The sequence below is a fragment of the Coturnix japonica genome, chromosome 16 (genome assembly GCF_001577835.2).
Source record: "Coturnix japonica isolate 7356 chromosome 16, Coturnix japonica 2.1, whole genome shotgun sequence".
In the NCBI taxonomy this organism is placed as follows: domain Eukaryota; kingdom Metazoa; phylum Chordata; class Aves; order Galliformes; family Phasianidae; genus Coturnix; species Coturnix japonica.
Window position 1 is genome coordinate 117193 of NC_029531.1, and position 12500 is coordinate 129692.

Here is a 12500-nt window from a genome sequence, read left to right on the forward strand (position 1 = left end):
ATCGCGAAACTACTCACAGACCCAAACAATGCTAATTCAAAACTACCCACAAAAGTAATCTCCAACCATTACAACCACACTACCAAACCGTCCAAAGCTAGTTAAAAGTGCGTCTTAATCGAACACTGTGAGCACTACCAAAAACACCAAAGGATTTCTTCACACAATTTTAGTGATCATTCAAATTGATATCATCAAGAGCATGCAAACGTGAAGGCCTTTGTTCTGTCAGATTACAGATTAACACAGAATGGGAACCTCCTTATGAAGATTTATTTCCAGATTGCCAGTCAAAACACCAAACAAAATGTTTTCTGGGAGTGTGCGCCTCCACACAAACAGGAATAATTCCGGACATCTCGGACGGCAGCTCTAGGCCAGTTTAAAATTGGTCCAAAACTCCATCAGAGTCATCATGCCTTAAAGACAGAACGGCTGCTCAACTGTTGTCTCTTTGCTACTAAATAACGGAAAGGGCTTAATGGATGGGAGGAGGATGGGGATGGTCACAGCCATGCAGGGGATGGGGATACGAGCTCTGGAGTGTGTGAGCAATTGTGGGATGGCTCAGCAAACAGCTTGCATACCGATAGAGCAGAGCAAGTCTGAAATGCCCTGAGAAAAGCACTACAGACGGAGCGCAACCACAGACACAGTCCCAACGAGCGACCGTGCTCTACGCCGGAACTCACTTCGGGATGGAGACGATACACCCAGATCCACGCAGGAGTAGCGGGAGCTCCTATGGACAAGAGAGCGAGAATAGAGCACCGGCACGCTAATCGCGGCCAGCCACTGGGACGACCGGTGCAGCCACGCAAGGGGCGGCGAGCCACTAGCAACCCGCGAGTTCTTAACCATGCCACAGACAAGGCCGAGCGGATGAGAGCGGGCAAGCTTCCGTGCAGTCCAAGCCCCCGTCAACGAGCACGAGAAAGCCGCGAAGACACACAGGTTTCTCGAGAGCAACTACGCTCGAGCAAGACCCGACCAACGCAACCAGGCGAATTCCAACAAACATCAACCCATTACCACTCCCACTCCCCTCACAGGCAACCCATGCACCATAAACCACAAACAGCCAGAACACGCATTAGGACAGCCAGCACGGGAGGCGCATTTCGAATGAGAGGTTGCTAAAGGGACCCAAAGCGCGGACCCAGGGGACTTAGACTAAGTCCAAAAAACCACCGACTATGAGCAGACCATCACGTGGCCAGTTGGCTTCCTCCACTGCAACCAGCGGAAATAGGGCGAGCAGCGACTCAGCCACTATGATGCGAAGGGGATACGCTTTCCCTCGCTGTGGAGGTACGCGAAGAGAGTGGTAGATGCAGCTGAGGGCCAGTCAAGGGCACACGCGCAGGTGTCTACCCACCACTCCCAGCAAACCCCCACTACCCATCACCCCCCACACCTTCGCCCAGCAGACCACCCTCCCCACAAAGCAAAAAGAGACCCTGCTGTGCTTACGAGCCACCCGCACCACAGGACCAGAGACACAAAGGAGCACAGGGACCTCCTTACCAACACCCGACCTCGGTAACTTCCCCCACCCCACCCCACCAACCGCATCGAACTTAATCCACGTTTCGAGCTGGTAGCGGTTTCCAATCGAGTTGCTGGTTCCACCTTGCCTGGCTCTGTAAAGATAACAATAGCCCAGTTCGACTCGTCAACACTGCACCCAGTTTAATAGGAGGAGGCAAGCCGCGCCCCTTATGTTTTATGTACATACGTGCTTACTCACCGGCCAGTGCCAACCAGATGTAAGAACAGACACGTTCAAATGTTGGTCCAACGCAGTTGGTCACCCTTCAGCCACCTAGAACATTCCGTATCAGCCCGAGACGTTACCAGGTGCGAGTGGAAGGGGGAAGGACCGCGCAGCACTACTATATCACTTGAATGTGTCCTGGATCTATGATCAGGAGCGAGAAATGAATCGCCAGTCAGCGCTTCCGCGGATTTCCACACACAGTACACCTCCACACCACCAAGAAATAGTTGTAATATGAGCAAGCAAGGCAGATCGGAGCGATGCGGTAGCGCGACAGCCACAGGAGAGCGCGAGCCACTATCTCAGTACCCCGCACCCACAGCAGACTCCAGTCTAACCGAGCTCCCTACTAGCGCCGATTGCAGGCAACCCTCCGACACCTCTTCCACGCCTCAAGCTCCACAATCGGACTCGTTGCCACGCCATGCCCCAATCTGGTTAGCTTCCGCAACACGTCGACGTATTGATGACAGATCTGCACACATACCCGAATTGCACACACCTAACAAGCATAAAATTTCGAGCCTCCTATAGCCACCCCACCACGTAACTTTGATTCAAGCAGTCCAAAGTTCACGCATCGAAAGCTACTACTTCGAGTATCAGCACAGCTCGCAGGATCCCCATAACTTCAGGTATGAAAGGGCACACTCAACTCTCCTGCACCGTCAGGAGAAGGAAATGACCCACCCTTCTAAGATGAACCGCGCTACTGGGAATCAGATCCTCTTAGAAGTCCACAAGCCCAAGAACATCTCTCCTCACCCCTTTGTTCCATGCTTTTCTGATGGACCCTTGCCTTAGCAGCACTTAACACCAGGAGCACAGGGATTACCCCATGAAGGGCCCTCTCGCAGACTCCCCGAGTCTTCCAAACCTGTATTATTTCCTCCTCAACAGTGACCACATGGCCTTCCTCCCCGCAGTTCGCCTCCAGCACAATTTCCCCATACCACACGAGGCACGTGGAGCTGGAACTTTAATGTCCCGACGATGCAGGCCCCCAGCACGTTAGGGAGTCCCTGTGCACGCAGGGGCTCATGAGCCGCGAGCGAGAATGGCGACAGGCTAACCTATCCATAATAACCGGGCCTGCCAGAACCACACAAGCATGGCCACAGTCATTGTCCACACGAAAAGCGCAGGCCGGTGCTGCCACGCCGACCGAGCCACAGCCCTGTGACTCGCCTATCGGCCATCCAAGTTTGAGCAAGCGACCGCGTCTTCGCTGACAGAAGCACCCAGGAAGGGGAATCTTTCTCCTGAGAAACAGTGGAGAAGTGCCCGCCAAATTGCTGCCTCACGCCGGGGAATTAGTCTCGCGAACCGTCCTCCACAGCAGAGCGCTCGCGAGGCGACGGGACCAGCGACACACCAAGCCCTCGCTCCACTCAACTCACCCAATGCCGCAACCGCGCGCAACCAGTCCTCCGGGGCTGCTCGAGCCACAAAGAATTCACACGCGATTGCGCGAGCTATTACCCATTACATGCACACAGGTACACCTGTTACCAGCTCTCTGCACCCCTGGGACCGCAGCACACTTAGAGGAGGGACTGCGATACAGCGGTAAAAACAGGTTACACACATCCAAGCGAGATCACATCAGCGGCCTGCCGCTCGGGTAGCGTACCCACAACAGACCCGCCAGACGCGCCCGGGGGGCCGTACGCGGTGCCCACGCGTCCCCACTCGAGCCTTCTACACACCGCGGGCTTACACCTCGGCCCCCCACTGCTTTGACCTTAACTGCAGAATGGGTGGCTACGGTTAGATGGCTGGAAGAGTGTCCCCCAAATGCTCCCGCCGCACTCCACCAGCCCGATGGTTATGAACCCGACCCCAAGGCCGCCCACGCAACGACCACCCCACCACAATGGAGCAGCAACGCTGGACTGCTGCAAGCCAGCACACCCCGCATCTTCCAGCAAAAGGCGCGCCCCAGCAAGGGCAAGCAGTTGTCAACGCCAGGCGAGCAGACAGTTGGCGCCTCCACCTGCCTGACGTCACCGCGCGGCACACCCCCGTCAGTCCCCCCGCGAGGCAAATCCCCCCGGCGATTCCATTACGTGCACTCCTTACACACCACGAGTAGATCAGGGCTTCACGCGGGCGACAGTGCGACCAGGCTGAGACGCTGATTGCATCTATCACACCCAATCCCGACGCGCCAAACTGACGCTCTACTTGTACCCTGCATAAATGCCTTGGGACCGCAGGGAGCGAGAGCAAGGATACGAGGGTTGAGGATCGCAGGATTGAATCAGGGCTGTTCTGACCCGCCGACCCCACCCAAAAAAAAAAAAGGAGAGTCAGCGTGGCACGATCCCCGCCAGCGGGAGTGTGATGTCCAACTCGCGCCCCTGAGGCGACACCCCCACCCTGGGCGCCGCCGTCGCGCCCTACCTGCACCCAGCTGTACGGCGATCGGGCAGGGGGGAGGGGCCCGCCCCGGAGGGTGCCCATGCGGGAGAAGCCCCGGGGTATTACGACGGCACAGTGCGGACAGGACCGAGGACAAAGGTCCACCCGTAAGGTTCATCAAGTCCCGACGGCTCCGCCCGTCCTCTTGCCCGATCCACAACACCCTCCCGCCACCCTGCGGTTTGCTCCCCGTGCAGAGGGCCGTGGGCGAAGCAGTGAGAGGGCCCGAGCGCGTCCAGCGACTGAGACCTGCTCGCGACGCCCACAGGGACGAGAGTCGCACCCCGGAGCCACACAAGTGGAAGAGCCTCGAAACATGGAAGTCAGTAGTAGTGATGGCTCACCCACCTCAGCACAAATCCACTCGCAGCCGGCCTCCTGACCACTCAGACCCCCCCAACCGGCATCTCCACTTTTGCAGTGAGTGGCCACCTACGCCACCAGAACGTCGACCTTATGCGTCACTTACCACCCGGAGAGCCAGGCCCCGAGTGCTCCACACACATCAGGCTACTAATCTAACCGCCCCAGGAGTATCCGCACCTGGTCTATTCTGAATAGGCTACCAAGGTTAATCCGCCTTTCAACAACGAGAGACAATATCGTTTCGTCTGCCATTTCCTTCCGTCACGCATAATTTATCCACCCTGTCCCGTACACAGTCCGGCAGCACCACGAGCCGCACATTCCGTATCTGCGTGAGAAACTCGTCCCTTCTGGAACGCGAGAGTCAGCCTCTCTGAATCCACCAATAGAAGGGCACCAAGGACAGAGATGAGAAGTGAGCGCAGATACGGTGTGCACTTTCGTCGCATTCACTGACAAACGGCAATGCATCACTGAAGAGTCTCTCGGACAAAACCATTTCATAATCGGGGGGGCATGACTGCAGAATGAGATGCACCTTAGAGTACTCGTTGAATCGCTTGTAAAGTTAGCTAATTCCGGCTTCGGAGAGTAGAAATCCTGCAACAGGCCTAGTTATTATTATCCCGACATGCACCAGCAGAGCGAGTGTATAGCCAGGCACCCCAACACATGAAACGAAGACTCTCGTGCAGTGCGGAGGGTCACAAGAGGCGCGCGCGTCCTCTTACAAAGGCTCACTCGGGTATCCCACATAAGATCGTGAATGTGTGATGTGCATAGAGAAGGCTCGCTCGGCGCTTCCACAGCCTCATCGCACCGCGAGGATCAGCAGCAGGAGCACCCCATCCAACCGACTCCCCGTGCGAGCTGTGCAACGGCAGCACCCCAGGGCACACCGCGCGATCAACCCAGCCGGGCAGGACCAGCCCTGGGGGGCCCCCCAGAGCGGGCCGGGCCACATGGAAACTGCCGCACGTCCTTACAATGACGAACCATCTCACCCACCACACATGCTCACGAGCGGCGAGGAAGACCCAAACGCACCCCTCATAAGGTATCGGGAGCTGCCGGGCCCTTACTGAGGGCTAATACCGCCAGCGCTCAAGGTCCTTAATGTAAAGCCCCAGATCAGATACATGCGCAACGGAACATAGAGCCCAGTTGCTACGCACACGCAGCAGATAATACATTTCCCCCATGAATACAATATGCCACAAACCCATGAGTTAATTCTTTCAATCTGCGAACTCCCATAAAAATGGAAAATTGCGAGAGATTAGATCTACATATTACCCAATTCCCAGAAATTACTATTCAGGAAAGTGAATCAACCACAACTAACGAGCCGTCACATAGTAAGGTCGCCTTCATATCACACATTCAGGATTAGTCAGAACCTCAATTGAAGATCAAAACCCCAGAACAACAGGCACGATCGTACCACTCCGTGTTCCCCACTAAAGATGACATTCGGCCATGGTGACAAGTCTGCACAGAGACCTGTAAGCAATCACGCAATTACTCCGCCGATCATCACCAAAGTAATACAACCCCGCATACCCACTAGTAACAGCGTAAAACACGAAACGCTATGCGCTTAGACACACATCGTTGGAGAGTCCGAGCGAGGGATGCCGTCCATTGCCGGCTAAGGTGAGATTAAATGCACAAAACGCACGCAGTTTCATATAGGATGAACCCTGACTAAGCGGCGTTGCCCTGACCAGCGCATACGCCGAGAGGGAGGCACCAGTCAGAGACCAGCAGCAGAGAGAGGTGAGCTTTCAGCGTCCATAAAAACAGGGCCACATGATAGTGCCAGGCCTGGAGGTTATAACCGAGGGTACGGAGGGGTCCCGGTCCGGCCGCCACTCACCGCCAGCCGCCCCGCACACGGCGCACAGCAGCAGCCCCAGCATCCCGCACAGCCCCATCGCTGCGCTCCGGGAAACAACGCACCCCGCGCCGCTCCTTCGGCTTTTGGGACTTACCTGCCCCTCCCCGCACTCCCATTGGCTCCTCCGCCTCCGCCTCACCAATGGTGAACGGGAGCGTGCGTGACATCACCGGGTGCCAGGCAGAATTCGCTCCCGCAGTTTGTGAAGCTAAACCTAAAGTGCGGAGCGTGGGAGGTGACGGGAGGCACTGAGGGCGTGTTGCCGAACCTGAAGGCAAACCTTGGTCAGATACAGCTGTGTCCATTTATTGCCCGAAAATCCAAACTTTTATAGCAGACAGACGAGGGGATCCAAAAATCACACACACTTATTGGAGGAATGAATAATTCATTCTATGATACAGGGTCATCCCTTTGCCTGGGATTCCTTTCCAGGTTTTGTCTTTGCAAATTAAGAAAAGCTAATTAATAGGCTAATAACATCATGACAGAGCAGTACTAATATACTAAAAGAGCTATTCCCATAGATTCTAGCATTGATTACATCAAATCCTGTTTAATACACATTTGATCTATTACTAAAATAGAAGAAGCACACAACAACCTGGATAATGCCTAAAATTCTAATTCTTGAGACTGCATTGGTAACACTGAAAATCACACACTATGTCAAACCATTACTAATATTATTTATAACACCGCAAGTTACAAAGCAATTCCACTAAGTAAGAGGCACACAATCACTGTTACTATAAAGGCTGGATGCTATTTTCTGCCTTCAGATGAGTCTGAACATATTCATACTGGAACCCACGTAGGGCCAGTCCCTGTGGAAATACGAGCATATTCAGAGCCCCAAGTTATCAGTGGTAGGGGACCGTCCCAAAGTCCTGTGGCCATATTCCAAACATTAACCATAGGCTGTTCCTTGAGCATTGGGGAGGCCCCAAAATGACAAACCATGAGTCGTATTTGTATGATCACGATTCAAAAAATTCAGCACAAACAAAGCCTTGCATAATTTTTCTTGTGGTGTGTATTTCTCCTGTATTCCCCCTTATTTGTTTAATAAGAATGGATTTCAGTGTTTGATGAGTGTGCTCAATGATAGCTTGTCCAGTGGGAGAATGAGCAATGCCTGTAATATGTTTAACACCCCATTCTTGGAGGAAAGTTCGAGTGGCCGGTCCATCCTTGTCTTTAGTGAAGTTATGTGCAGGCTGCAGAGACGTTCATTTGTGAACAAACAAGTATTCTGATGGTGTTAGTAACAACCGCCCAAGATTACAAGCATCTAGTGTCATATGAGTATCCTCAGTGAAAATCCATTGAATGATTTGCTTAGAAGCTTCAGATCGTATCCCATAGTCAGTCACAGTCTTACCAGCCTGCTGTAACAATTTCCAATGATGCACTTCCCACCGAGCAGCTCCCTGCTGATCGTCTATCAGCGGGCAAGCGAGCTGAAACACAGCTTGACACGGTCCCTCCAATATCATGTCTCTAATGACTCCAGACCAACGCAAAGGTGGAGGATCGCTACGTGTGGGGGGGAATCGCATAGACAGGGGCTGTAAAGACATCGGTGAAACGCTCGAAGAGACTGATGCCTCCTTCGTACGCAGTTCTAAGTCCTGCAGCTCCTCAGTTAATGTTTTATTATGTTCCTCCAACGCTTTCTCATTCCCACCATTATCCGAGTCGCTTTCACTCTCAGGAGCTTCTTGCTGCTCTGCACACCCCTCAGCCCCCCCCCACCGCACCTTCCTCACCAGCCAAAACCGGATCTGCCAGAGACGTTGAAGAGGTCGAGGACGGGGGATTATTCGGGGCTTCTGCGGCAGCCCTGACTTGTGAGGCTGATGAGCAAACAGAGTACGAACCTCCTGGTAACAGGGAGTCAAGCTCTGACCTTGACTGAGCACTAGGTCCGGATAGAGCTTGTACCACAGCAGCAGCAATCTGCCACTCGGCTTGCATCGGGTTTTGTGTAGCGGGTGTATGTGTCTGTGTGGGATTTAGGATGGTATATGAGGAGTGTGATGCAGCAATAAATAGAGAGAAGACTTCATGGCATCCATGTTTATGTCCCTCTCCCCTGGATGGTCGAGGTCCTGGGATAAGTCGGGTTAATTGGTGGCTACGTCACCTAGGGCTGAGCTGGAGTGGGGACAGGGATGTTGAGCAGCAGAGGATGGGGATGGTCAGCAGAAGGGGATGGGGATGGTCAGCAGAAGGGGATGGGGATGGTCAGCAGCAGGGAATGGGATGGTCAGAGCAAGAAATGGGAATGGTGAGCAGCAGGGGATGGGGATGGTGAGCAGCGGGGGAATGGGAATGGTGAGCAGCACGCCTTTTTACTTAGACTACCCCCTGGACCTCCTGCAATTTCTTGCCAATGTGCTAAAAGACACCTGAGGGGTGTTTTCTCAGGTACTTCCTTTCCTTGCAAACTACCCATTTTACTCCTCTGTTGATAACTCCTCATACTTCAAAATTTCCCTAAAAGAATCCCCAAAACTCGTTCCACCAGTTGCACCCGCACTGTGGGTACGAATGACACCTACAACCTTAATATATTTTCATACAGACTAAACAAATTATCACATATACAGGACAACACTCGTTAGTTCTGTGAAAACGATACTGTTCCTCTGGTCTGTCACTATAATTTATAACGTATAATCTTCCGTTCTCATTCCACTCCAAATAATTAATTTACTCATATAACACACACAACCACTTCAGTTCCTCCCTAAAACACGCCAACCATTTCTCTTATGGGAAAACCAACTTACAAAGCAAGAACTCCAACTCACTCACACTAGTACACAAACAATTATGAGTATTGCCAGCAGTTTTATATATCATAATTAAACAAACAATCAGCTGATGGTATATTTCATACTCTCAGTCACACACACTGCCAGCTTCACACTTCACTGAGTCAGAGCTGCAGACCCTTTTTCAAGCACTTTGATAGCAATTACTCAAATACACGGTACCTGGCCATAAACAATAGATGGTAAGAGCAGCAATAACATAACCTTAGGATTTTCACTGATGATAACAGTAATAAGGCTACTAAAGCTCCTGCCTCTACGGTCCCAGAAATCCATAAATCATTCCACAAGGTACCTTCTCCCCGTGTACGACTTATGTTCCCCGCATACGAATTATGGGTCCCTTTGTAGGAACTCCCAAGGAGTTTTCCTACCCCAGCCAGCAACTAACTGTGAGCTCACCTTTCAAGGGGAAGCGACAACCGCTTTGCTTATACCCAGTGTAGGACATCTCCTTATGGCTTACGGGCTCCCCTTATCCCATACACATACCTTTCCGAAAATGGATGGTCCTTGTCTGCTCCTGTGATGATCAGGTGAGGAAGGGGAGTCCTTTCAAGAAACCATGGAGTGCGCCAAAGGTGTCCCCTCTCTCAGCTGGTCCGACAGCCAAGCAGAGATTGTCCCATCTGGGGTGCCAAAATTGACGTGCGGAATCTGCGGAATCAGACTCTATAACCAGAATTAGGTTATAAAGCAGGTATGTGTTTATTCAGCTCTGGGCACTTGGGGGATCACTCCTCCTATCATGTGACCCGATAGACAGGAGCGTTAGGAAGTTATAGAGCAAGTGTATACATATTCATATTTATTGTTTTTCTGGGAACTCATTTACATGCTGTCCCTCCTACTGACGGGTGTGCAGTCCATAGTGGGGGTCTCGCTCCGGTGGTTGTTGGGATGAAGTCAGAAGACTTCCTCAGGTTGCTTTGACCCAACTCCTCCACTCAATCAGTCAAAACCAGTTTCTTCAGCTACCTTTCCCTTACGTATACCCAGCTGTATTGTCTTAACTATAGACCCAGATGTACTGTAACTATAGCAATGTTGACATGTCCCACTGGTCCTTTTCTTCTGACATTCCCCAAAGCCTAGGATGCTTAATCTTCATGAAAGGCCCCTATTTACCCAATTACTACTTTCAATTCCCCCCTTTTCTTGAACCTAGCAAAATCTTTTGCTAAATGATTCTATTTCTAGAAAGAGCATTTCTAAAATAACTTCCATTTTCCATCTTCTGCTGTAATCGATGTCTTTTCCAATCCTCATAGCTATTTCCTGTATTTTTGCAAAGCCACATAATACATCGCAATATTATACACATCAAAACAAGCAAGGCCAATATTGCAACGCAAGCCAGAAACAATTGTTTTAACCAGGCAAAATTGGGGAGCCAATCAGTTAACTTTTCCAGCAACTCTGTAAAACCAAGGGAAGTGTCATCTCATGAAACCTGATGGAGCACTTTAGTACGTTCCCACATAGCCTGCAAATCAATCTCTACTCTTTGCGTCTCATCTATATAAGCACAGCAGCTCTGATAAATAACTACACAAACTCCCCCTTCCTTTGCTGTTAGTTAAGTCCAGCACCATCCTATTCTGCAATACTACCTTACTTAATGTTGAAACTTCTATTTGTAGTACTCAAATGGCAACCATAGGTGTCAGGAAGGTGTGGTATATCCACGGGATAAGTCCTTCCACCTTAGCTGCCATATGAGAGGTCTGAAGCACTTGGTAGGGCCCTTCGTATTTTGATTCCTTGTTTGTAGCTGGGCAGTGCTGGGGGGGGAGGGGGAGGGGGGCTTGAATGAACCAGAAGAGGGCTGGAGGGCTTCAGAACAATTGTATTTCTTTGGGTATGGAGTACAGTGTGGGAGGGTCACGGAGCTGGAGGGGACACAGCAGGGACACGAGAGCGTGGGGATGTGTGGGAGGAGGGATGTGGAGTGGGGAAGTTTGTGGGTGAGGATTGGAAAGGCAGCAGGATGGGGGTGGGAGGGGAAGTGCTGCAGGACACCAAGTTGGGTGGGGATATGCAGGGACAGCTGGGAGGAGCGACAAGGAGACCACATTCCAGCTCACAGGGATGGCATTGGGAAAACCAGAATTGATCAAGGATGGGTAGCAGGCAGCCAAATACATGGGGAAACAGGGGGGAAGTGATGAGGGATGAGGAGAAGAATGGGGGCAGTGAGCAGCAGGTGCAGGGGGAGAGGGCAGTGGGTTCTCAATACCCTAAGCAGCCAGACCAGACCAAGGTCCCTTTACCCCCCCAGCTCCAAGCACGGCATAGAGCAGAATGTACACTTTATATTTCAGGAATCAGCACAGGCAAAGCATAACAGCATAGGAAGCAGAGGGAGATGTGAGAGGTTGAGAGGATGGGGCTGTGTCCATCACCAGTCCCAAGTGTTCGTGTGGCCAGTTGGACCATTGCAGACTGTAGCACAGCACTCAGATGGTTTGGTTGCTCCCTGTGTGGAGGAGAAGAGATGGTGTCTGATAGGGCCGTGTTCACATCCCAACACTCTGCTCCCTGCAGAGTTCCAGCCCAGCCCAAGTGCAGCACCACAGGAAACACAGGGACCCCTCCCAACCCCCAGCCACACACCACACCTGTGCATGAGCTGCTGGATCCACCATCCTGGCCTGTAAGAGAAGAAGAGCCATGAGCCCCAGCCCTGTGCTCACTGTGGGGCATGGAGCAGCCCCAAGAAACAGGAAGGGGAACCCTGGCAGAAAGCGGGGACCCCAATGCTGCCCTGGCACTGGGCAGAGGTGGGGGACAGCGCTGCCCTCATCACTCACTGGGCGCCGTGTTGTAGCCTTTCTCCTTCTTCCCTGCAGACAGAGAGATGCATCAGCACAGGTTCACATCACAGCCTGGCTGGGGGCTCATGAGGGAGCCCTAAATCCCCTCACAGCCCCCACTGTCCTCCTACACCCCTCCACTTTTACCTGCATGGCATCTGTAGATGATGAATCCAATACCAGCCAAGATGGCGATGGCCAAAATGGCACCGACAACCCCAGCCACGATGGACAGCACGTTGGACTGTGGCCGCTCTGGGGGAAGGCAGGGCTGTCAGCAGGGGAAGGGGCAGCCCGGAGCTCCCCAGCCCCACATCCCCTCACACACCCCACGAGTAGAGGCGGGGCTGGGGCAGGCTGGCGTGCTCCAC

At 52.4% G+C, this 12500-nt stretch overlaps 2 protein-coding genes across 2 annotated transcripts in view; both read right to left on the minus strand.

Moving 5' to 3' along the window:
* The window catches only part of LOC107321530 (class I histocompatibility antigen, F10 alpha chain-like), a 14617-nt gene extending 7483 nt beyond the window's left edge, over positions 1–7134 (minus strand). The window contains 1 exon segment of the mRNA XM_015878526.2: positions 6450–7134. Within this exon segment, the coding sequence (XP_015734012.1) occupies positions 6450–6507 (58 nt within the window). The 5' untranslated portion in view covers positions 6508–7134.
* Positions 7135–9997: 2863 nt separating this feature from the next.
* LOC107321531 (class I histocompatibility antigen, F10 alpha chain-like) overlaps positions 9998–12500 on the minus strand; it is a 3899-nt gene continuing 1396 nt past the window's right edge. The window contains exons 2-6 of the mRNA XM_015878527.1: positions 12458–12494; positions 12277–12384; positions 12127–12159; positions 11935–11967; positions 9998–11792 (exon numbers count right to left, since the gene is read on the minus strand). Coding sequence (XP_015734013.1) covers positions 11773–11792; positions 11935–11967; positions 12127–12159; positions 12277–12384; positions 12458–12494 — 231 coding nt within the window. The 3' untranslated portion in view covers positions 9998–11772. The remainder of the gene's footprint in view (positions 11793–11934; positions 11968–12126; positions 12160–12276; positions 12385–12457; positions 12495–12500) is intronic.